The 21,319-nt window shown below is 43.2% G+C and overlaps 1 protein-coding gene across 4 annotated transcripts; it reads right to left on the bottom strand.

Annotated features, from left to right (window-relative positions):
• Positions 1-1,096: 1,096 nt before the first annotated feature.
• Positions 1,097-19,685, bottom strand: ccdc149b (coiled-coil domain containing 149b). 4 transcript variants are annotated; one of them, XM_062995486.1, is made up of 13 exons: positions 19,563-19,685; positions 14,625-14,786; positions 12,299-12,337; positions 12,105-12,212; positions 11,171-11,287; positions 10,794-10,966; positions 9,341-9,413; positions 8,899-8,983; positions 5,459-5,606; positions 4,864-4,937; positions 3,618-3,650; positions 3,357-3,443; positions 1,097-1,613 (listed from the first exon to the last, which is right to left on the bottom strand). In XM_062995486.1, the coding sequence occupies exons 1-13, from the start codon at positions 19,611-19,613 to the stop codon at positions 1,183-1,185; spliced, it is 1,581 nt and encodes a 526-aa protein (XP_062851556.1). In that variant the 5' UTR covers positions 19,614-19,685; the 3' UTR covers positions 1,097-1,182. The 4 variants fall into 4 exon arrangements, with proteins under 4 accessions (XP_062851556.1, XP_062851557.1, XP_062851559.1 ...); XM_062995489.1 differs by lacking the exon at positions 1,097-1,613 and adding an exon at positions 2,493-2,670; XM_062995488.1 differs by lacking the exon at positions 1,097-1,613 and adding an exon at positions 2,493-2,673.
• Between the last annotated feature and the right edge of the window lie 1,634 nt (positions 19,686-21,319).

Genomic DNA, 21,319 nt, shown 5'->3' on the forward strand with positions numbered 1-21,319 from the left:
CGTGGATCGTTTCGTTGTTTAATATCTGGCAACGTGTCTTAAAAACAACGTATGACCAAAAGTATGTGGACATTTCTCGAGATTAGGAGTTTCAGCCACGCATCGATCAGCCTTGTTCATGTTATCAGCTCCACTTACCATATAGAAGCACTTTGTAGCTCTACAATTACTGACTGTAGTCCGTCTGTTTCTCTGCATGCTTTGTTACCCCCCTTTCATGCTGTTCTTCAATGCTCAGGACCCCCCACAGAGCAGGTATCATTTAGGTGGTGGATGATTCTCAGCACTGCAGTGACACTGACATGGCGGTGGTGTGTCAGTGTGTGTTGTGCTGGTATGAGTGGATTTAAACACCTCGCTGTCACTGCTGGACTGAGAATCGTCCACCAACCAAAAACACCCAGCCGACAGCGCCCCGTGGGCAGCGTCCTCTGACCACTGATGAAGGTCTAGAAGATGACAGCACATATTCAAACAGCAGCAATAGATGAGCGATCGTCTCTGACTTTACATCTACAAGGTGGACCGACTAGGTAGGAGTGTCTAATAGAGTGGACAGTGAGTGGACACGGTGTTTAAAAACTCCACTCATACCAGCACAACACACACTAACACACCAGCACCATGTCAGTGTCACTGCAGTGCTGAGAATCATCCACCACTCATGGAAGACATGGGTGTATGTGTCATGTTTTTATATACTCTGTCTGGTCGGTCCTGATTGGCCCTAACCTGGACAAACCTGGGTTTTGTTGGCACCCAATTCTGATGTTTTCAGTACCACCAAGTACATTACTGACGTCCGGCACATGCACCCACGCTGGCTGAGAAGAGAGGAGAAGACTCGAACCCAGGTCTCTGCAGTAATGAATAAAGCGCTTGGTCAAAATGCATGAATGATCTAGTGATACTACTCGCAGGATTATTGAGTACCATGTGACGTGTACCACTCGATTGGGGGAAATAAACTGAATTTCTGAGGGACGCCAAAACTGGTTTTGTAAATTCTGTTTGTCTGATCTGCTCAGAAGGCCACGCTGGAATCTTTTAGACAGAAATGAGTTCTGACGAAGTGTGATGAAGCTGAAGGACAAAGTTTGAAAATATTCTGATATTTAATCTGATAAAAAGAAGTGAAGTCACTGTGAACCATGTTGAAAATGTACTTTGTCGTTTATGCCACTACGTGGAGTGATCCTCTCCGTTCTGGTCCGGACTGTCGTCTTCTGTCGTCTCGATTCTCAGTTCCTTGGACAGGTTTGTACCGTCCACGTCTCGCTTTTCCTGAACGTCCGGATGCTCTTTAGCACACGCGACTCGGTCCGTGTCTTTGCCGTGCCCTTGTGCCGGACTGTCAGGAGGTGGATTTGTCCGATCCTCGCTGTCGTTTAACGTCTGGAGCTCATCGTTGTCCGATGCTGCGTCCACGGAACGAGGAGTGGTCTCGGAGTGACCGTACTCGCTCAGATCGGCGGCGGGATCTGTCGGGGCGCGTCTGCTGGATTCCGGCGTCTCTGTGAGTTTGAAGTAAGCGGTGCTGTGATGCTGCGACTCCTCGGGACTCAGAGCGGTGTCTTCCGTCACCTCCTCACCCGTCACCACCTCCTCGTCTCCTGGAATAAAGTATTTGCTGTATGAGGATCTGTATGAGATTTTTTTCGATGGCTGTTTTGGAGGAGGGTAACATCGGGTTATTGGGTGAGGAATGGGTTTTTGGAACGGAGCAGGGAAGGGAGGCACAACAGGGGTGGAGTCCAGCAGAGCTTCGCTGCTTTAACACACCTAATGAACATGATAAATACGATGGATCTTCAAAAAGTTTCCTCACTTTTATATGGTGGTTATAAGCGGTGAGGGTGGAGGAGTGAGGAGGAGTAATCAGTCGTGTCTGAGAGACGCTTATAGTCCAGATCTGATTTCCACCTTTTTGGACGCTAAAAGAAGCTTTAAGGGGAAGAAGATTTTCATGTGATGATGATGTGAAAGCAGCGGCGCATCAGTGGCTCAACTGAAAAAGTTTTTTTTGCTGACGGCATTAAAAAGTCGGTACCACGCTGCCACGCCGGAAAAATGCATCTAAAGGTGACGATGTAGAAAAGTGATGGAGTTTGTTTTTAAAATTCTTAATAAATAGAGTTAAAAGAAGTGTGGAAACCTTTCGAAGAACCCTCGTAACTAATCAGTTAAACTGGGCGGCTCTGAGAAGAAAAATACCAAACTGTGCTGGACTGTGGCCCTCCAGAATTGGATTTAAGAACCATGGAAAACAACAAAACTATTATTATTATCATTATTTGATGATTATTATTATTATGTGGAGGCGTTTGGGTGGCACAGTGCCTTTAGTGGAAGGTTCCGCCAACTTCGCTGCAACAAAGAGCGCTATAGAAAGTCATTTCTGCCCATAGCTGTGGCAACCTATAATAACTCTCACTGGTGCAAGAGAAGGATGCAGAACCTATAACATCCACGAAAGACAATTAAACTTACAATTTGCACATGGTACTGTTTTATTTGCACAGTTTTAAATTGCACAACGTCTGTAACGTTGGATGAGAAGGCGTGGCTGACAGGTTTAGGTCAGGGCTGTGCAGGCCACTGGAGTTTCTTCTCACACGCTTCATCAAACCATGTCTTTATGGACCGTGTTTTGTGCACAGGGTCACTGTCCTTCTGGAACAAGAGTAGATCTATACTCTTATATAGCCTTATATAACCTATACTCATAACTAAAGCCCTACTAAATTCATGGGAAAATGTGCTTAATATCACAGGACTCGTTTCCAACAAACGCAGATTTCACATATTTTTAAAGAAAAGAGCCACATTTCACGACAGTCATTAAATGACACCCATAAATTAAACGACAGAATAAATAGAAGCTACGATACACAGCACAGCTACATTAATAGTTAAATGTAAACCTAGAACATCCAGCTAGGGTCTCAAAGAGGAAAATCCTTGTCCGTGTTTCGATGCCGCCCCCCTCTGCGTCCACAGAATCGGTTGTTGGTTCTCCAAACTAAGTTACCCGAGTCGTGTTTTTAGCTGCTTTACACTTCCACATCTTGGATGTTTTGACTGAGCGATTGCTAACTGAATTGCCGTAGGATTGCTAGGACGCCTCATAGTGCAGATTAACCCGTAAACATGTGGCACTTGAACGCTACACAAATGAAAAACGTTAAATCACTAAAACACAACCTTTAAATGTTCGATCTCACAGCAAATTGCTGTAAATATTACACGGGAACCGGCTCATGTCAAGGTCCGTGAGTTAGGCAGGTCTTGAACCATGAGCAATGGGTGTGTCCACAATGCCAGAACTTCTGGCCACACGGTTTATATGGACTCACCCACAGAGCTGTGCTGTAGCTGTGCTGGATGCTCCACGGCGGTCTGAACCTGCTGATGTTCGTTCAGAATGATCACATCTCTCCCTCCTACGATGTACACACCAAGAGATTCCTCATGACCGAGAGCAAACATTACTAATGGCATGATTTAGAGCATGTGGAATTGGGAGGATTGGGAGCCGTGCAGGGGAAAAGTAAACGGTGTGGTGCTGAGCATGCATTACTACTAGAATAGAAGAAGAAGCAGAAGAGGAAACGTACTCCCCAATCCCACAGACACGTCGTAGGTCACGCCTACACCCATTCAGACAGAACCAAAGCAGAGAAAGAAAAGAGAAAAGGCAGTTTAACAGAAAACATAGTGCAGCAGATAAACATCATCACAGGGATTCACATTTTACTCCATTCCATTCCTAACAGCGTCTCATAATTCACATCCAGGATAGTAATGAGTTCATTAGTTTGCAGATGGGCGTGGCACAGCAAAACCTTCGATTCTTGGATAGATGGATGGCTGAATGGATAGACAGACAGACAGAGACAGACAGAAAGATAAATAGGTCGATGGATGGATGGATGGATGGATGGATAGACAGACAGACAGACAGATAGATAGATAGATAGGTCAATGGATGGATGGATGGATAGACAGACAGACAGACAGACAGATAGGTCAATGGATGGATGGATGGATGGATGGACGGACAGACAGACAGACAGATAAATAGATAGATAGGTCGATGGATGGATGGATGGATAGACAGACAGACAGATAGATAGACAGATAGAGACAGACAGGCAGATAGAGAGACAGACAGATAGATACAGACAGACAGATACAGACAGACAGATAGAGACAGACAGACAGACAGACAGATAGAGACAGACAGATAGATAGAGACAGACAGACAGATAGACAGACAGAGACAGACAGACAGATAGGTAGATAGACAGATAGATAGACAGAGAGACAGACAGACAGATAGACAGATACAGACAGACAGACAGACAGATAAATAGATACAGACAGATAGATAGATACAGACAGACAGATACAGACAGACAGACAGATAAATAGATACAGACAGATAGATAGATACAGACAGATAAATAGATACAGACAGATAGATAGATACAGACAGATAGATAGATACAGACAGATAGATAGATACAGACAGATAAATAGATACAGACAGATATGTACTTTATTTATCCTGAAGGAAATGATTGTTCTACTCTTGTCATGTAACCTGTAATGCAAAACTTCAATAAAAATGTTACAATAAATAAATAAATAAATAAAAGCTTTAGTTTGGTTATTTGGGCTTCCAGTCATAATTCCAAATAATCCTTTAAATATACTTTAACTGTAACATCAGACACGCTCTGATCTGAACTCGGATTCGTTTCATGTTGCAGTTGAATCAGTTTTAGAAGGACAAGAAAACGCCCGACTAGCATCCATCAAGTCCTGCAGCATGAGTGTAAATACTGAAATATTCATTACCTGGCAGACTCCACAGTCCAGACACCTCCAACGTGAGCTTCGCCTCCAGTTCAGCTACTCTGTTACCCAGAATCCTGTTCATCACAAACACATTCACATAATCATCGATTTCGGTTCACATTTAAAACACGTCCATGTTGTAACCATAAGCTTTTTGGGAAGGTCATTTTAACAGCATGGGCTTTCATGTGCAGGGTCTAAGCTTTGCAGCTCTAACAGCATCCACTCTTCTACAAGAGCTTTCCACATGTTCTCTAGAGTTTCTGTGGGAACGTGTCGTTCAGTCAAAAGACGTTCTATTATGCCACATGTAAGAAGTATTTATTATTTACTTCGCAAGGCACACAGTAACACCCTGGACGGTAACACCCAAAGGGACTCCCTTTGTGACTGTCTCTATGTATTGACATTGTAAAGTGTCCTTATTATTATTATTGTTATTATTATTATTATTATTACATACTTGTGGCCAGATATTATATGATCAGTTCCAGTATCTGACTCCACTGCTCTGTGTGTGTGTGTGTGTGTGTGATGGAGTTTTAGAACTGAATCATCTATAAAACCTGATGCTCTCACTCAGGTCGACACTCACTTGTTGGTTTGGCGCTGGTGCTGAATGACCATGTTCTTCTCGTGAATGGTTTCCAGTAAAGCCGTGGCCAGCGATTTCAGGTCACTGATGGACTGCGGAGTAACGGGGAGGCTGCAGCCGTTCTCCTCCGACAGCAGAAGCTCCTGGACTGCACAGACGAGATCGATCACACGCATGAATGACTCCTTTATTTATTTATTATTTATTTATTTATTATTTGTTAGGATTGTAACGTCGTGTTTTACACTTCGGTTCCATTCATGTCAGGACGGGTCGTTACTGCGTACACAACATTCATCAGTTCAAGTTTTTCATGTCAAACACAGTCATGGACAATTTTCTATCTCCAGTTCACCTCACTTGCACGTCTTTGGACTGTGGGAGGAAACGGGAGCTCCTGGAGGAAACTTACACATGCAAATGCATTTTACCCCCCTTTTCTCTCAATTTAGTGTAGCCAATTCACTGCTGGGGACCCCGACAGTGTCCAAAGAGGGTCTATATTCACCTGACACACACTCCCTCTGACGTGTGCACACTCCACCAGTCCCTTCTTATTCTCCCGTACTTCTGTGGATTTGTACGTGAGGCCACGCCCCGATCTTTGCGCTCTTACACTTTCTATACAGGACGGATGGATGAGTGGGTGGATGGATGGATGGATGGGTGGATGAGTGGATGGATGGATGGATGAATGGGTGGATGGATGAGTGGGTGAATGGATGGATGGATGGATGAGTGGGTGAATGGATGGATGGATGGATGAGTGGGTGAATGGGTGGATGGATGAGTGGGTGAATGGATGGATGGGTGGATGGATGAGTGGGTGAATGGATGGATGGATGAGTGGGTGGATGGATGGATGAGTGGGTGAATGGATAAGTGGGTGAATGGATGGATGAGTGGGTGGATGGATGGATGAGTGGGTGGATGGATGAATGGGTGGATGGATAAGTGGGTGGATGGATAAATGGGTGGATGGATGGGTGGATGGATGAATGAATGGGTGGATGGATAAGTGGGTGGATGGATGGGTGGATGGATGAGTGGGTGAATGGATGGATGGGTGGATGGATGGGTGGATGGATAAATGGGTGGATGGATGGGTGGATGGATGAATGAATGGGTGGATGGATAAGTGGGTGGATGGATGGGTGGATGGATGAGTGGGTGAATGGATAAGTGGGTGAATGGATGGATGAGTGGGTGGATGGATGGATAAGTGGGTGGATGGATGAATGGGTGGATGGATAAGTGGGTGGATGGATAAATGGGTGGATGGATGGGTGGATGGATGAATGAATGGGTGGATGGATAAGTGGGTGGATGGATGGGTGGATGGATGAGTGGGTGAATGGATGGATGGGTGGATGGATGGGTGGATGGATAAATGGGTGGATGGATAAATGGGTGGATGGATGAATGAATGGGTGGATGGATAAGTGGGTGGATGGATGGGTGGATGGATGAGTGGGTGAATGGATGGATGGATGGGTGAATGGATGGATGAGTGGGTGGATGGATAAGTGGGTGGATGGATGGGTGGATGGATAAATGGGTGGATGGATAAGTGGGTGGATGAATGGGTGGATGGATGAGTGGGTGAATGGATGGATGGATGGATGGATGAGTGGGTGGATGGATAAATGGGTGGATGGATGAGTGGGTGGATGGATGAATGGGTGGATGGATGGATGGATGGATGAGTGGGTGGATGGATGAATGGGTGGATGGATAAGTGGGTGGATGGATGAGTGGGTGGATGGATGAGTGGGTGGATGGATGGATGGATGGATGGATGGATGAGTGGGTGGATGGATGAATGGGTGGATGGATAAGTGGGTGGATGGATGGGTGGATGGATGGGTGGATGGATAAGTGGGTGGATGGATGAGTGGGTGGATGGATGAGTGGGTGGATGGATGGATGGATGGATGGATGGATGAGTGGGTGGATGGATGAATGGGTGGATGGATAAGTGGGTGGATGGATGGGTGGATGGATGGGTGGATGGATAAGTGGGTGGATGGATGGATGGATGGATGGATGGATGAGTGGGTGGATGGATGAATGGGTGGATGGATAAGTGGGTGGATGGATGGGTGGATGGATGGGTGGATGGATAAATGGGTGGATGGATGAGTGGGTGGATGGATGAGTGGGTGGATGGATGGATGGATGGATGGATGGATGAGTGGGTGGATGGATGAATGGGTGGATGGATGGGTGGATGGATGGGTGGATGGATAAGTGGGTGGATGGATGGATGGATGGATGGATGGATGAGTGGGTGGATGGATGAATGGGTGGATGGATAAGTGGGTGGATGGATGGGTGGATGGATGGGTGGATGGATGAGTGGATGGATGAGTAGATGGATAAGTGGGTGGATGGATGGGTGGATGGATGGGTGGATGGATAAGTGGATGGATGGATGAATGGGTGGATGAGTGGGTGGATGGATAAGTGGATGGATGGATGGATGGGTGGATGGATGAGTAGATGGATAAGTGGGTGGATGGATGGGTGGATGAATGGGTGGATGAGTGGGTGGATGAGTGGGTGGGTGAGTGGGTGGATGGATAAGTGGATGGATGGGTGGATGGATGAGTAGATGGATAAGTGGGTGGATGGATGGGTGGATGAATGGGTGGATGAGTGGGTGGGTGGATGGATGGGTGGATGGATGAGTAGATGGATAAGTGGGTGGATGGATGGGTGGATGGATGGGTGGATGGATGGATGAATGGGTGGATGGATGAGTAGATGGATAAGTGGGTGGATGGATGGGTGGATAAATGGGTGGATGGATAAGTGGGTGGATGGATGGATGGATGGATGGATGAGTGGGTGGATGGATGAATGGGTGGATGGATAAGTGGGTGGATGGATGGGTGGATGGATGGGTGGGTGGATGGATGAGTGGATGGATGAGTAGATGGATAAGTGGGTGGATGGATGGGTGGATGGATAAGTGGATGGATGGATGAATGGGTGGATGAGTGGGTGGATGGATAAGTGGATGGATGGATGGATGGGTGGATGGATGAGTAGATGGATAAGTGGGTGGATGGATGGGTGGATGAATGGGTGGATGAGTGGGTGGATGAGTGGGTGGGTGAGTGGGTGGATGGATAAGTGGATGGATGGATGGATGGGTGGATGGATGAGTAGATGGATAAGTGGGTGGATGGATGGGTGGATGAATAGGTGGATGAGTGGGTGGGTGGATGGATGGGTGGATGGGTGGATAATCCTTACACAGCGTTGATAACCCCACCCCTTAGTCCGGTCTTTCCCACCCAGCAGACTGGAGACCAATTGGCATCAGCCATAATGCCTAGGGTTTGATTATGGGATGTCCTTTAAACTCCTGGTCATGGTGTCCACATATTTTTGGCAGTATAAAGCATATTTGTGGACTGTGTATTATTTGCTACCTTGTTTGGCTGAGAGCACCCCGGTCAGCGCACTACTGCTGCTCTTCCCGTACGCCTTACAGTTCTTCTTACTCTCCAGTGCGCTCTGCAGGAAACGTGTTACCAATTAGTGCATATCAGTAGTAGAATTCTGAGGTCACTTCTCTGTGCCCATATGAAATAGGGCTAGTTAGACTGCTGCAACACCTGAAAAAGCCCTCCAACAGGAGTTGTGCCAGCCAGAAACAAGTTAAAGAGACATAAACCCTCATATTTAGTGAAGCTGAGTCTATATTTTAAACCAGGTAGATGTTACAGCCATATTACAGATTAATTATACTGAGTTTTTAATTCAGCCACAGAAGAAAACAAGCAGAAATGATTAGAATCCTAAAACCCTTATACGTATGTGTACATTTTTCACCTTGACTGTAAAGGGCAGGCTGTAGTTTATAGAACTCACCTTATATTTCATTAAGTTAGATTTGAGAAGGGAAACCTCCTCTTGAAGTTGCATGAACCGTTCATGAAGGTATCTGCAAAACAGGATCCATACGTGTTACAGCTACAGTAGGACATCAAAATACACACAGTCTGACTGGGTCACACATGATCTCTCAATGTTTATGTGATTAAACATCTCATGAAAATCGTTCTGCACTCAAAACAACAGCAGGCTGGACCCACAGGCTTTAAAGAAACCAGCCTTAGACCTTTAATCCATAACTCACAGGTACACATTGGCTTAACATTTGATTTAGTTATTCACGTCCACCTCCTGTACAGATATTCCTTTAATGCCACAGTAATGCACTAATGCTGAGTCCTATGGTACCTGCTTCCAGGACCTCGAACTGTACAGTACAGGGTCCAGTTCTGATGCCTGTGTGCTCGCTTGTAGGATGCACAATCGTACTGAATTTCTCCGTGCACTCTGGCGACCTCTGCTGGTTGCATGACACCCTTGCAGGTCGAGGAAGGCTACAACATACACCGATGAGGCATAACATTAAAACCACCTCCTTGTTTCTACACTCACTGTCCATGTTATCAGCTCCACTTACCATATAGAAGCACTTTGTAGTCCTACAATTACTGACTGTAGTCCATCTGTTTCTCTACATGCTTTGTTAGGACCCCCACAGAGCAGGTATTATTTAGGTGGTGGATGATTCTCAGCACTGCAGTGACACTGACATGGTGCTGGTGTGTTAGTGTGTGTTGTGCTGGTATGAGTGGATCAGACACAGCAGCGCTGCTGGAGTTTTTAAACACCTCACTGTCACTGCTGGACTGAGAATAGTCCACCAACCAAAAACATATTCAGCCGACAGCGCCCCATGGGCAGCGTCCTGTGACCACTGATGAAGGTCTAGAAGATGAGCGACTCAAACAGCAGCAATAGATGAGCGATCGTCTCTGACTTACATCTACAAGGTGGACCGACCAGGTAGGAGCGTCTAATAGAGTGGACAGTGAGTGGACACGGTGTTTAAAAACTCCACTCATACCAGCACAACACACACTAACACACCAGCACCATGTCAGTGTCACTGCAGTACTGAGAATCATCCACCACCTAAATAATACCTGCTCTGTTGGGGTCCTGACCATTGAAGAACAGGATGAAAGGGGGTAACAAAGCATGCAGAGAAACAGATGGACTACAGTCAGTAATTGTAGAACCACAAAGTGCTTCTATATGGTAAGTGGAGCTGATAACATGGACAGTGAGTGTAGAAACAAGGAGGTGGTTTTAATGTTATGGCTGATCAGTGTGTATGAAGCCGTCTCAGTACGTACAGAGGTCCACGCTACTCCCTGTTTATTCTTCCACCACCCATGTCGCTATAGCAACGAGCAGAAAATTCACCCTCACTGCATTTACCTGAACGTGTCGCGCTAACTCCACTAACCTGTTCTCCATGCACAGCGCGTCCACGTCCAGGATGCGCCCGCCGTGGCGGCCCAGGATGTGGTTGATCTCGATGTTGAGGCGATGAGCTTTCTCCTGATAGACGTTTCTCTCAGCCCTCACGTCCTGCAGCTCGTCCGCCGCCGCCTTCACACTCTGCTCCAGCTCCGAGTTCTGCAAAACACCAGCGCATGTTCACCTGAAGTCCGGATCTGAGGGTGTTCACATACTTCTGGTGTATTTACTGTTACTGTCATCTACAGTAATATACTGCATCATGATGGAGGATTTCAGAGTCTGTGGTCAGTCTGGTTCATTCCTGGTACTTGTGTGTGTGTGTGTGTATTGTGTGAGGATGAAGATGAGGATGAGGATCACCTGCTCTCGAGCTCTTTCCAGCTGCTGCACCAGATCTTCTCTTTCATGGGCCGGAAAGTGCCGAACTCCCACCTCTTCATCACCCAGACGCTGTTTAGCGATGGTCATCCTCAACAACTGTCCAACCGTACACAGGGTCAGTACAATTATATACACCCATCAGCCATAACATTAAAACCACCTCCTTGTTTCTACACTCACTGTCCATGTTATCAGCTCCACTTACCATATAGAAGCACTTTGTAGTTCTACAATTACTGACTGTAGTCCATCTGTTTCTCTACATGCTTTGTCAGGACCCCCACAGAGCAGGTATTATTTAGGTGGTGGATGATTCTCAGCACTGCAGTGACACTGACATGGTGCTGGTGTGTTAGTGTGTGTTGTGCTGGTATGAGTGGAGTTTTTAAACACCGTGTCCACTCACTGTCCACTCTATTAGACACTCCTACCTAGTCGGTCCACCTTGTAGATGTAAAGTCAGAGACGATCGCTCATCTATTGCTGCTGTTTAAGTCGCTCATCTTCTAGACCTTCATCAGTGGTCAGAGGATGGTTGGTGGATTATTCACAGTCCAGCAGTAACAGTGAGGTGTTTAAAAATTCCAGCAGCGCTGCTGTGTCTGATCCACTCATACCAGCACAACACACACTAACACACCACCATCATGTCAGTGTCACTGCAGTGCTGAGAATCATCCACCACCTAAATAATACCTGCTCTGTGGTGGTCCTGACCATTGAAGAACAGCATGAAACAGATGGACTACAGTCAGTAATTGTAGAACTACAAAGTGCTTCTATATGGTAAGTGGAGCTGATAACATGGACAGTGAGTGTAGAAACAAGGAGGTGGTTTTAATGTTATGCCTGATCGATGTATATATATATATATATTTAATACTACTGAAACATGTAGGGATCTGAAACGCACCTTGTTGTCCCCCTGAACCTCTGCTAACCTCTGACTCAGTTCCTTCAGGTCATCACTCAGCTTCTTGTTCTTCTCCTGAGCGTCTCGCAGCAGCTGAGCCAAATTCACCTAACAAACATCAAGGGTTCAAACTCATTCACAGGGTTTAGATTCAAATATTTAGAAAGATTCGGGGTGAGAGGCGGGATACGCACTTGCTTCCTTTTTTCTGGAGGGAGAGACGGGTCGCCATCCTGAAAACACAAAAACAAAACAATTATTATTACATTAATGACTCTGTGCTTTTGTGAGTGAATGAATGAATGAATGAATGAATGTGTTTTCTGTGCAATTAAGTCCTTAAATATTAAGGTCTAAAAGTATAAAAATATACAATAATATACAGTATATTATATTCTGATCGTGTAATTATCTGCTCTCTAATAATAATAACTCTCCGGCCATGATGAAGCGTCGCTCCCTACTTAAAATGGTGGAATACCCTACGTAGTGCACTTCACAGTAACAGATAATGTGAATGGAACGCTCCTACAGAATCGGCGCTAATGATTGTAAGAGCCGCTGTCTGAACCAATCAGACCTTCTGATTGTAATTGTTAGTAAGAAATGCTGTTATTTGCATTTATTCAGCGTAATGAAACGCTCGATCGGCTTTCTAACCACTTCCTGTTTTACTTCACGACCGGGAAAAGTTTGGAGGTTTTTAATTATAAGCACATTTACAAAATAACGGATTCTGTTCCTAATGGGACACACGCTTATAAATGTAATAGCGTCTGGAAGAACAGAAGCTCAGGTAAGCAGCGGTTATGATTGTTTTTGCCGTGTTTGGGATTTTGGCCGCTGTGCCGTGATTTATCGAGCGCTTTTGTTCTGTAATGAAAACAAAACGTATCAGTTGAAGCTTTTAACTGGAACCTTCTTGTTACAGAAATTACATTCATTTACACAATGAGGAGGAAAGTAAAGACACGAAGTAAAACGGCTAAATACACTCGCTAATCTGTTGTTGTTTTTATCTGAACTTACCGATTATTTCTTTATTTCTACGCTACATTTATAATATATGTTTTGTGTTTATTATATCGATTCGTGACTCGACTCGGACTCGTATTCTGTGACTTGTGAACATCTCTGCCACAGACATGACTGGCTATCTCTAAGCCCTGTGATGTATTGTCACCCTGTCCATGGTATTCTTGGGTTGCGCCCAGCGTTTCCCGGTGGCCCGTCATGACCATCTGATGAAAATGAAATGACTGAATTGAACAAGTGCATTAATTACCCAGTAAATAAATGAATAAACGAACCAGTGAATCACGGCGTGTTATAACAGAGCTGCAGTCAGAATGGAAAATAATTAACCTCCAATGATGCAGCAAATAAATTACATAAATAACGAATAACCCAATACTTCCACATCCACACCTCAAATATTACTGTTTCTTTAATGTCTTAATGCTATAGCAACACTGTACCATCAACGGTCGTGCTAATAAAGCCTGATGATTGAGAGATTGATTGAGTAGAGCACAATTAAACATTATAATATAAAATAAATGCATCACATGCACATAAAACAGGCTGCACACGGAGCAGAGAAGAGCTGCTGTGTTCCAAACACCCCAGATATATTAAATAGTGAGTCTAGTTAGAGTTGAACCGAGGTCGAGGATGCTCACTACGGACGTATCACACACTGGACTGAATAATGAAGAACTCCAGCTGCTTGTTTATTCTTTTCGTTAATTATAACTTTTAGTTTAGAATAATTTTGTGTATGTATGAATTGTGTAAGTCTAATTCATATAAATTATTCTATAGGTTATCCGAGGTGGATGGAGGTCCCTGCTGAGTCTGGTTCCTCTCAACCTTCCTTCCTGTATTTGAAGTTTTTTTTTTACTGCCACTGGCGCCCTCGGTTTGCTCAACAGGGTTTTTTTGGTCTGTCGATCCAATAAAGTTGCTTATATATATAGTTTATGCATTTTCTCCCTTTTAGGGCGTCCAATTGCCCGATTGCGATCCCCGCTCTGATCGAGGAGAACGAAGCTAACCCACGCCCCCTCCGACACGTGGGCAGCAGCCGTATGCATCTTATCACCTACACTTTGATGAGTGCAGTGCAGCTCAGCGTTGTGTACGGAGAGACACACCCTGAGAGCACTCTTTCCTCATCTCTGTGCAGGCGCCACCAATCAGCCAGCAGAGGTCGTAATTGCATTAGTCATGAGAGAGAGAGAGACCCCATCCGGCTTAGTCCCGCCCATATCTGAACAACAGGCCAATCGTCGTTCATGTGGCCGCTCAGCCTCAGCCGGCAGGCAGAGCCGAGACTCGATACGATGTATTCGAGATCCCAGCTCTGGTTCCAGCGTGTGTTTTTACGTCACCTGAGCGGCCTGTAAAGCTGCATTGAGACGACGTCTATGAGCATGCTGTATACTGTGTACAGTCAGTATAAGACAAATATGGCAAATAAGTTTTTATTTAAGAACACAACGGGATAAAGCGACTCACTATGAGCTCTCTGTACTTCTTCTTCAGCCCCTGGTGGCGCTCTCGTAGCTGGTTGGCCATCAGTTTGAACTGGTCTCGCTCCTGCTGACAGGTATCCAGCTCCTTGGAGAGAATCAGCAGGGCCTCCTTCTTACTCTCCAGCTTTCGTTTACACACCAGGAACTGCGTACAGGAAGCAAACGCTCACGTTTACATCAGAGAGCAGCCGAGACGTCTCACCGAGCAGCAGAGGGTCTGTGGAAGGGGTTTAGATCTTCATCACGTAGTACGAGGTTCAGTAGAGGATATTTTCTCCGTGTGACTCAGCGTCCTTCATCCTTTATCAGTTCGAGTGTGTAAACGTCTGTGTTTTGTTTTTTTCTTCTGAGTGAATGGAATGAATGAAACTCAAGGACGCAGCAGAAAAATGATGTACAATCTAGGGATGCATCGATACAATTTTTTCCCAACCGAGTACGAGTACATGTATTTTTGTACTTGCCGATACCGATACCTATTTAGAATACCTTTTTAAAAAAAAAAAAAAACACACGTGAGAAGTGACGAGGGGTTTAATGATACCACGTCCAAAAATGAAAGTGTTTGTGCGCTGACGTGATGAAATCAAGGAGGAAAAATAAATGAATCTGAGTGGATCTGGCAACACGAGCAGCACGGATCGTTCTGTAGTGAGTTGGAGGTTAATAAATATTTTTGCAATGTCGGTGTTTTGTTGTTATGTTCTGTAGAGAACGATCAGGTCCGAAATACTGTAAAACGTGTGTGTGTGTGCTGATGTATTCTGATATAAACTATATTATCCCCCCGTCCCACCTGTTTACACTCCTCTCCTGCGTTTCCCCTCACGCCGTATCCTGCGTTCTCATTGGCTGTTCGACATGTCACTCGTTCCCAGTCGCACATCTCAGATCAGATATCTGACGTGCTAGAGAACTCGAGCGCTCGGCGAGCCGGTCGGATCGAGTTGTCGGATAGTTCACACTTAGCGATCGAGAGCCGAGTTTTGATCGCTCCCGGCTGACCGGCCGCCGAGCGATAATCAGGGCAAGAATCGTGTCGTGTGAACCGGGCATAACGCAGCAACGTGCACTAGGTACACGGTATCGGATGTTTAGTATCGGAGCCTCGTTTGCGAGTACGAGTACGAGTTAATGAGCACAGTATCAAGCAAATACCCGATACTAGTATCGGTACTCATGCATCTCTAATACAAACTTATTACTGCTTTGGAATTGAAAAAAAAAATAGATCTACAGAGAGGTGCACTGGTACCAAGACCGATCAGCTTGTTTCTACACTACTGTCCATTTTATCAGCTCCACTTACCATATAGAAGCACTTTGTAGCTCTACAATTACTGACTGTAGTCCATCTGTTTCTCTACATGCTTTGTTACCCCCTTTCATGCTGTTCTTCAATGGTCAGGACCCCCACAGGACCACCACAGAGCAGGTATTATGTAGATGGTGGATGATTCTCAGCACTGCAGTGACACTGACCATGTCTCTGCACACCCAGATTTGTGTGATTTATCCCACTATTCATTGCAGATCCTCTCAAGCTACGTCAGACTGGATGTCTGTGAGCTGCAGTCGCACAGGGTTTAAGTTTAGACTTTGGGCCACTCGAGGACATTCTGAAACCTCCCGAGGAGCAACTCCAGTGTTGTTTTGGCCGTTGAGATGTAAACCGTCGCCCTAATCTTACAGCAGAAGGTTTTCTTCAAGGATCTAAAAACATGTTTTTACTTCGTCATTCTGGGTGACTGATTGTAGTAAAAATGGTGATTATATCCAATCAGAATCAAATCCACAACTCAAGGGACCTGAATAGTTCCTAAATCCTCTGTGTGAACATGGTGTAAACAAACTACTGCTGCTGTAGTTCATCCTGTGATTATTAAAGAGTTTAATTCTACCACACACACACACACACACTTTTAAAGACAGTTATTTATCTTCAGCAACTCTAAACTTTAAATCTAATGATGGGATTTTAAAATAAAAGTACTAAAAATAAAGTAAGTCTCAGCATGAAGCCTCTCGCCCTCCAGATCTGATCTAGTGTAAACACCTAGCGGGATTATTACATATTTACGACCAGGATGTGGACTGAATTCAGAAATCTTCACCTGGTGTCATGATTTTCACTCATGTGATTGTGAGAGAACCGAAACCAAACATTCATTGTGTTTCTATACATTTCATTTTGAGATACATGACCCAACAACCACGTTATCAAAACATGCTAGCCACTTAACATGGGAGCCTGCCATATTTTTACTTGAGATCAGTAGACATTATGGTGCAGTGAAGGGCTCTTGGGGAACGTCTATAAAGTGACAAGCAGCAAGAAAGTAAACAAGCCACATCGGCTCCTATATGCAGTTTTCTCATTCGTGAGAGCCGCTGGATTTGACCCAGTTGTTTTAATATTTACAGTTTATTAAACATTAGATATCGTTCAGAGGGCTTTTAACCCAGTGTAACAGATTCTCACGTCCAGTAACGTTTTCCTAAGATGCTACGGTCAGCTCTGTTCACTTCTCCTTCTGAAATACATGTTACTGTACAGAGAGAACCTGCTTAATGTTCCAAGCACTGAATCTTTAAATGTGTAACTGGAACAATTTACTTATCTTAAGCTTTACAATACTGACCACTGACACGAGTCTGCCATGTTTGTGTTTTAGGAATGCAGGGCATTTGACAGTGTGTCTATAAAATTAGTGACAAAGATGCACAGTCCATAATTTGGGGTCCAAAAATGTGGTCCTCACTAACTTCTATAAACAATTAAATAACCTCGGCTGACAACTAAAACACACCAGATTTTAACATGTGGTCATTTTCCCTAAAAGTTCATCAAACTCAAACAACTCGCAGCAAATCAACATCAGAAAGGCTGAAGAAGAATAAAAATGGACATCCAGACCTTGACCCCACTATTTATTTATTTATTTGGGATTTTTACGCCATGTTAAACACGTGTGTCATTTAATGGCAGGAACTGGGTATTATATATCTGTCTTTATCATTTGGTCCATTTTATATTTTCATTTTTATGGTTGTGAGGTAGGTTAATACTGTTCTTGTGTTGTCTTGTGTAAGGATTTCTTTTATGGTTTCAGGCATGTGCACTTCTTGTCTTTCCTTTGGCATTCTATCAAAATGTGTTTTATAGTTGTAACTGTTTGGTCAGGTTTCACATGTTGGTGGGTTTTCTCCTTTTACCAGGTATTGGTGGGTTACCCTGGTGTGGCCAATTCTGCATCTTGTGAATATAGTTTGGTCTATGCGTCGTCCCTGGTGAGTTCTAGGTTTGGTATTGATGTTTGGATGTATTTTTGACCCCACTAAGATGCTCTGGTTGGATCTTAAGAGAGCTGTGCATGAGCGAATACAATTAGGCATCGACAAACCCAATAACTTTCTCAAAAATGATTCGAGAGTAAGTTAATATAAATAAAGATAAATAATAAACAAATTTTTATGAAGAAATGAAGTGGTGCACTCATGTTTAACCATGAGCAATGATAAAATCTTTTAGTGTCACTGGAAGGTTGTAGAATAGAGTCGAATAATCTAAAGGCAGCTTCAGCAATTTAAAGGTTGTTAGTTTAAGCCCCACTACAGCCAAGTTGACGCTGTTGGACCCCTGAGCAAGGCCCTTAACCCTTAATTGCTTGCATTGTATTCAGTCACAACTGTTACTCTATTTGTATAAAAGCGTTCGCTAAACTAAACGATTGAAAATGTAAATCTGTACCAAACCAGGGCTGGCTTGGAGTAAAAGAATTTTTACTCTGATATTTACGTTGCTGCGCCTTCACTTCAAGTTACTGTAGATTTATTTATTTATTAGGATTTTAACGTCATGTTTTACACACTTTTAGTTCCATCCACGACAGAACAGATGGTTCTGCTCACACAAGATTCATCAGTTCAAGTTTAATATCAAACACAGTCATGGACAATTTTGTATCTCCAATTCATAAGAAATAAATTCATAAGAAATAAATTCTATTTCCACAATTTACACGTAGTAATGTTCTTATTTGCACAGCTTTAATTGCACAATTTATGTAACTGCACCTCTACGCTCCTTCCTTTTCAGTTTTTATTTTTTGTTCTGTTAGATGTTTTGTATTCTTATAATTTTTTATTATTATATTCTATTTACTTTTTTATATATTTTGTAGATTTTATATCTAAATTCTTATTCTTTCTTACCCCATTGTAATGTCGTTTGTAATAATTGTAATTGCTGCTGCTACACCGCAATTTCCCTTCGGGGATCAATAAAGTAAATTAATCAATCAAAAATCAATCAATCATTTCACCTCACTTGCACGTGTTTGGACTGTTGGAGGAAACCGGAGCTCCAGGAGGAAAGCCACACAGGCATGGGGAGAACATGCAAACTCTCGCACTTAGGGATCAAACCCAGGACCTTCTAAGTTACTCTAGATGAAAATGGTTCTTCGTGTTCCTACAGGGAATTATAGGGTGCACAAATGTGTCTGTTTTACCTGTTAGTCTACTTTGGGGGTAAATAATCAGCTGTGATCTGAGCTTATTTATTTATTTATTATCTTATAGAAGTTGGTGAGGACCACATTGTTATATAGCCTGATTTTGAAGGACATTTCATGCACAATCATCATGTACAGTATATCTGATACAGTAAGTAAAACGTTATAATAACCAGGTCATTATTATAGATTTAAAAGCACAGATTCTGGATCCTGATAAACAAACAGCTTCATGCTGCTGAGCAGAAACATCAGATCTACAATCAGCGACCCCAGCATGACAGAACTCCTCATATAACAGCTTTAATCCTCATCTGATAATCCGATTACTGGATTTAAACCCTCTACACGGTTCAAACGCACAGTATACATCTGATTATAATCCGGATCCGGTCCGATCTCACCTCGTTCACCAGCCCCTGCCAGTCACTCTCACTTCTCCTGGACGGATCCATTTCTGCAGCTCGGTCACAGCGAACATCTAATCAAATCCACAACCTTCATCCAGGGAAGCATCTCCATCCACCCTGACTCACAGCTGTCTGGATCTAGCCTGCTGCACCGCATCACTTCCTGTAGTCACGACTACAGTCCGGAGGGTGCGTCCCAAATCATACACACTTGTAAACTTACACCCTTAACCCCTAAGTAGGGAGCAAGAAGCGAAATGCGTCTCAAACCGTAACGTCAACTGTTCATACAGAGAGAACCGGTGTTCTATCTTAGTGTTCTGTCGATTTATCATACACATCAATATAAACCTATAGTTTATAATAAGACATAAATAAGATTATAATATTGACACTGTCACCCTTTATTACATAGTTTTACAGAGTATGTAAGAAATTTATGAAATATTTCAATAGCTTTTAAAGTATTCATCATATTGCTCTAAAACAAGTTGTATTTTATCAAGTGTAACCCACATTACATACTACAACTTTTATACTGACACTTTTACCCTTTATTTCATAATAAAAAATGATTTTTATATAATAACTTCAATAGCTTTTAAAGTATTCATCATATTGCTCCAGAACAAGTTGTATTTTATCAAGTGTAACCCACATTATATACTACAACTCTTATACTGACACTGTCACCCTTTATTACATAATAAAAACAGATTTTTATTAAAATACAACTTGTTTTAGAGCAATATGATGAGTACTTTAAAAGCTACTGAAATTATTTCATAAAGATCTTACCTAGTAATACAGTGTAAAACTGTGTAATAAAGGGTGACAGTGTCAGTATAGCAGGTGTAGTTTGTCTTCTGGCATACATTTGATGAAGTACAACTTGTTTTTGAGCACTCATTGTTTAAAAGGTTTTTTTATTATTAAATTTTGTTAGCTTATTAAGGCAGATATTAAGTTGCCAATTTAAGAGGTGACGTATATCATGTTGGTTCCACTCGATTAGCAACTTATTTTTTAGAACATTTGTTCAAAAGCCACTGAAACGATTTCATTTTAAAAACCTCACAAAAATAAACTAATAACATGTAGTCTGAGAGGTGTAAATATTGTGTAAAGCCTGTCTATTTATTCTATCATAATTCAAAGCGATGAGCTGTTAAAAAGCTATTAAAAGTCTTTCCTAAAACAAAAATAAAAGGTGTTAGTGCTCTGACCCCTATGATCTCTATCTGCTGCTGTTTCTGTGTTATGTGAGTGTTTAGACTCCCTGAGCTCCTGTAGCGGTTACAGCACACAGTGAAAGTAATGTATTGTTTACATTGTGAAAAGCATCTATTACTGTAGTAAACTGAGATGTAGTTGATTGTCTTGATTGCCAACAGTGAGCAGTTACACAGATTAGCCTTTTTGGACGCATCTTTTAAAAGCTATTGAAGAAAGAAATCCGAATATGTGAATATAAAACCAACTTTACTGCAGTAACTTTACCGCAGTCCACTTCCGCCAGTTCATTTTGCCATTCATGCGTAGATGCGATACCTGGTAATTTCCATTTCCTAAGAATTATCTGTCTAACAAACATAATACACGTATGGATCCAGTTGGCCAGAGATTTTGGCCACTGTGTCAAGACTGTAGGATCCCCGAGCACATAAAGTCTTGAGCAAAAGGGAAATCGTATTCTCATCATCTTAACCAAATATTCATGAATCTTCAGCCAGAAGTCTTGAACTTTAGGA

This window comes from Trichomycterus rosablanca, chromosome 5 (genome assembly GCF_030014385.1).
Source record: "Trichomycterus rosablanca isolate fTriRos1 chromosome 5, fTriRos1.hap1, whole genome shotgun sequence".
Taxonomy (NCBI): Eukaryota; Metazoa; Chordata; class Actinopteri; order Siluriformes; family Trichomycteridae; genus Trichomycterus; species Trichomycterus rosablanca.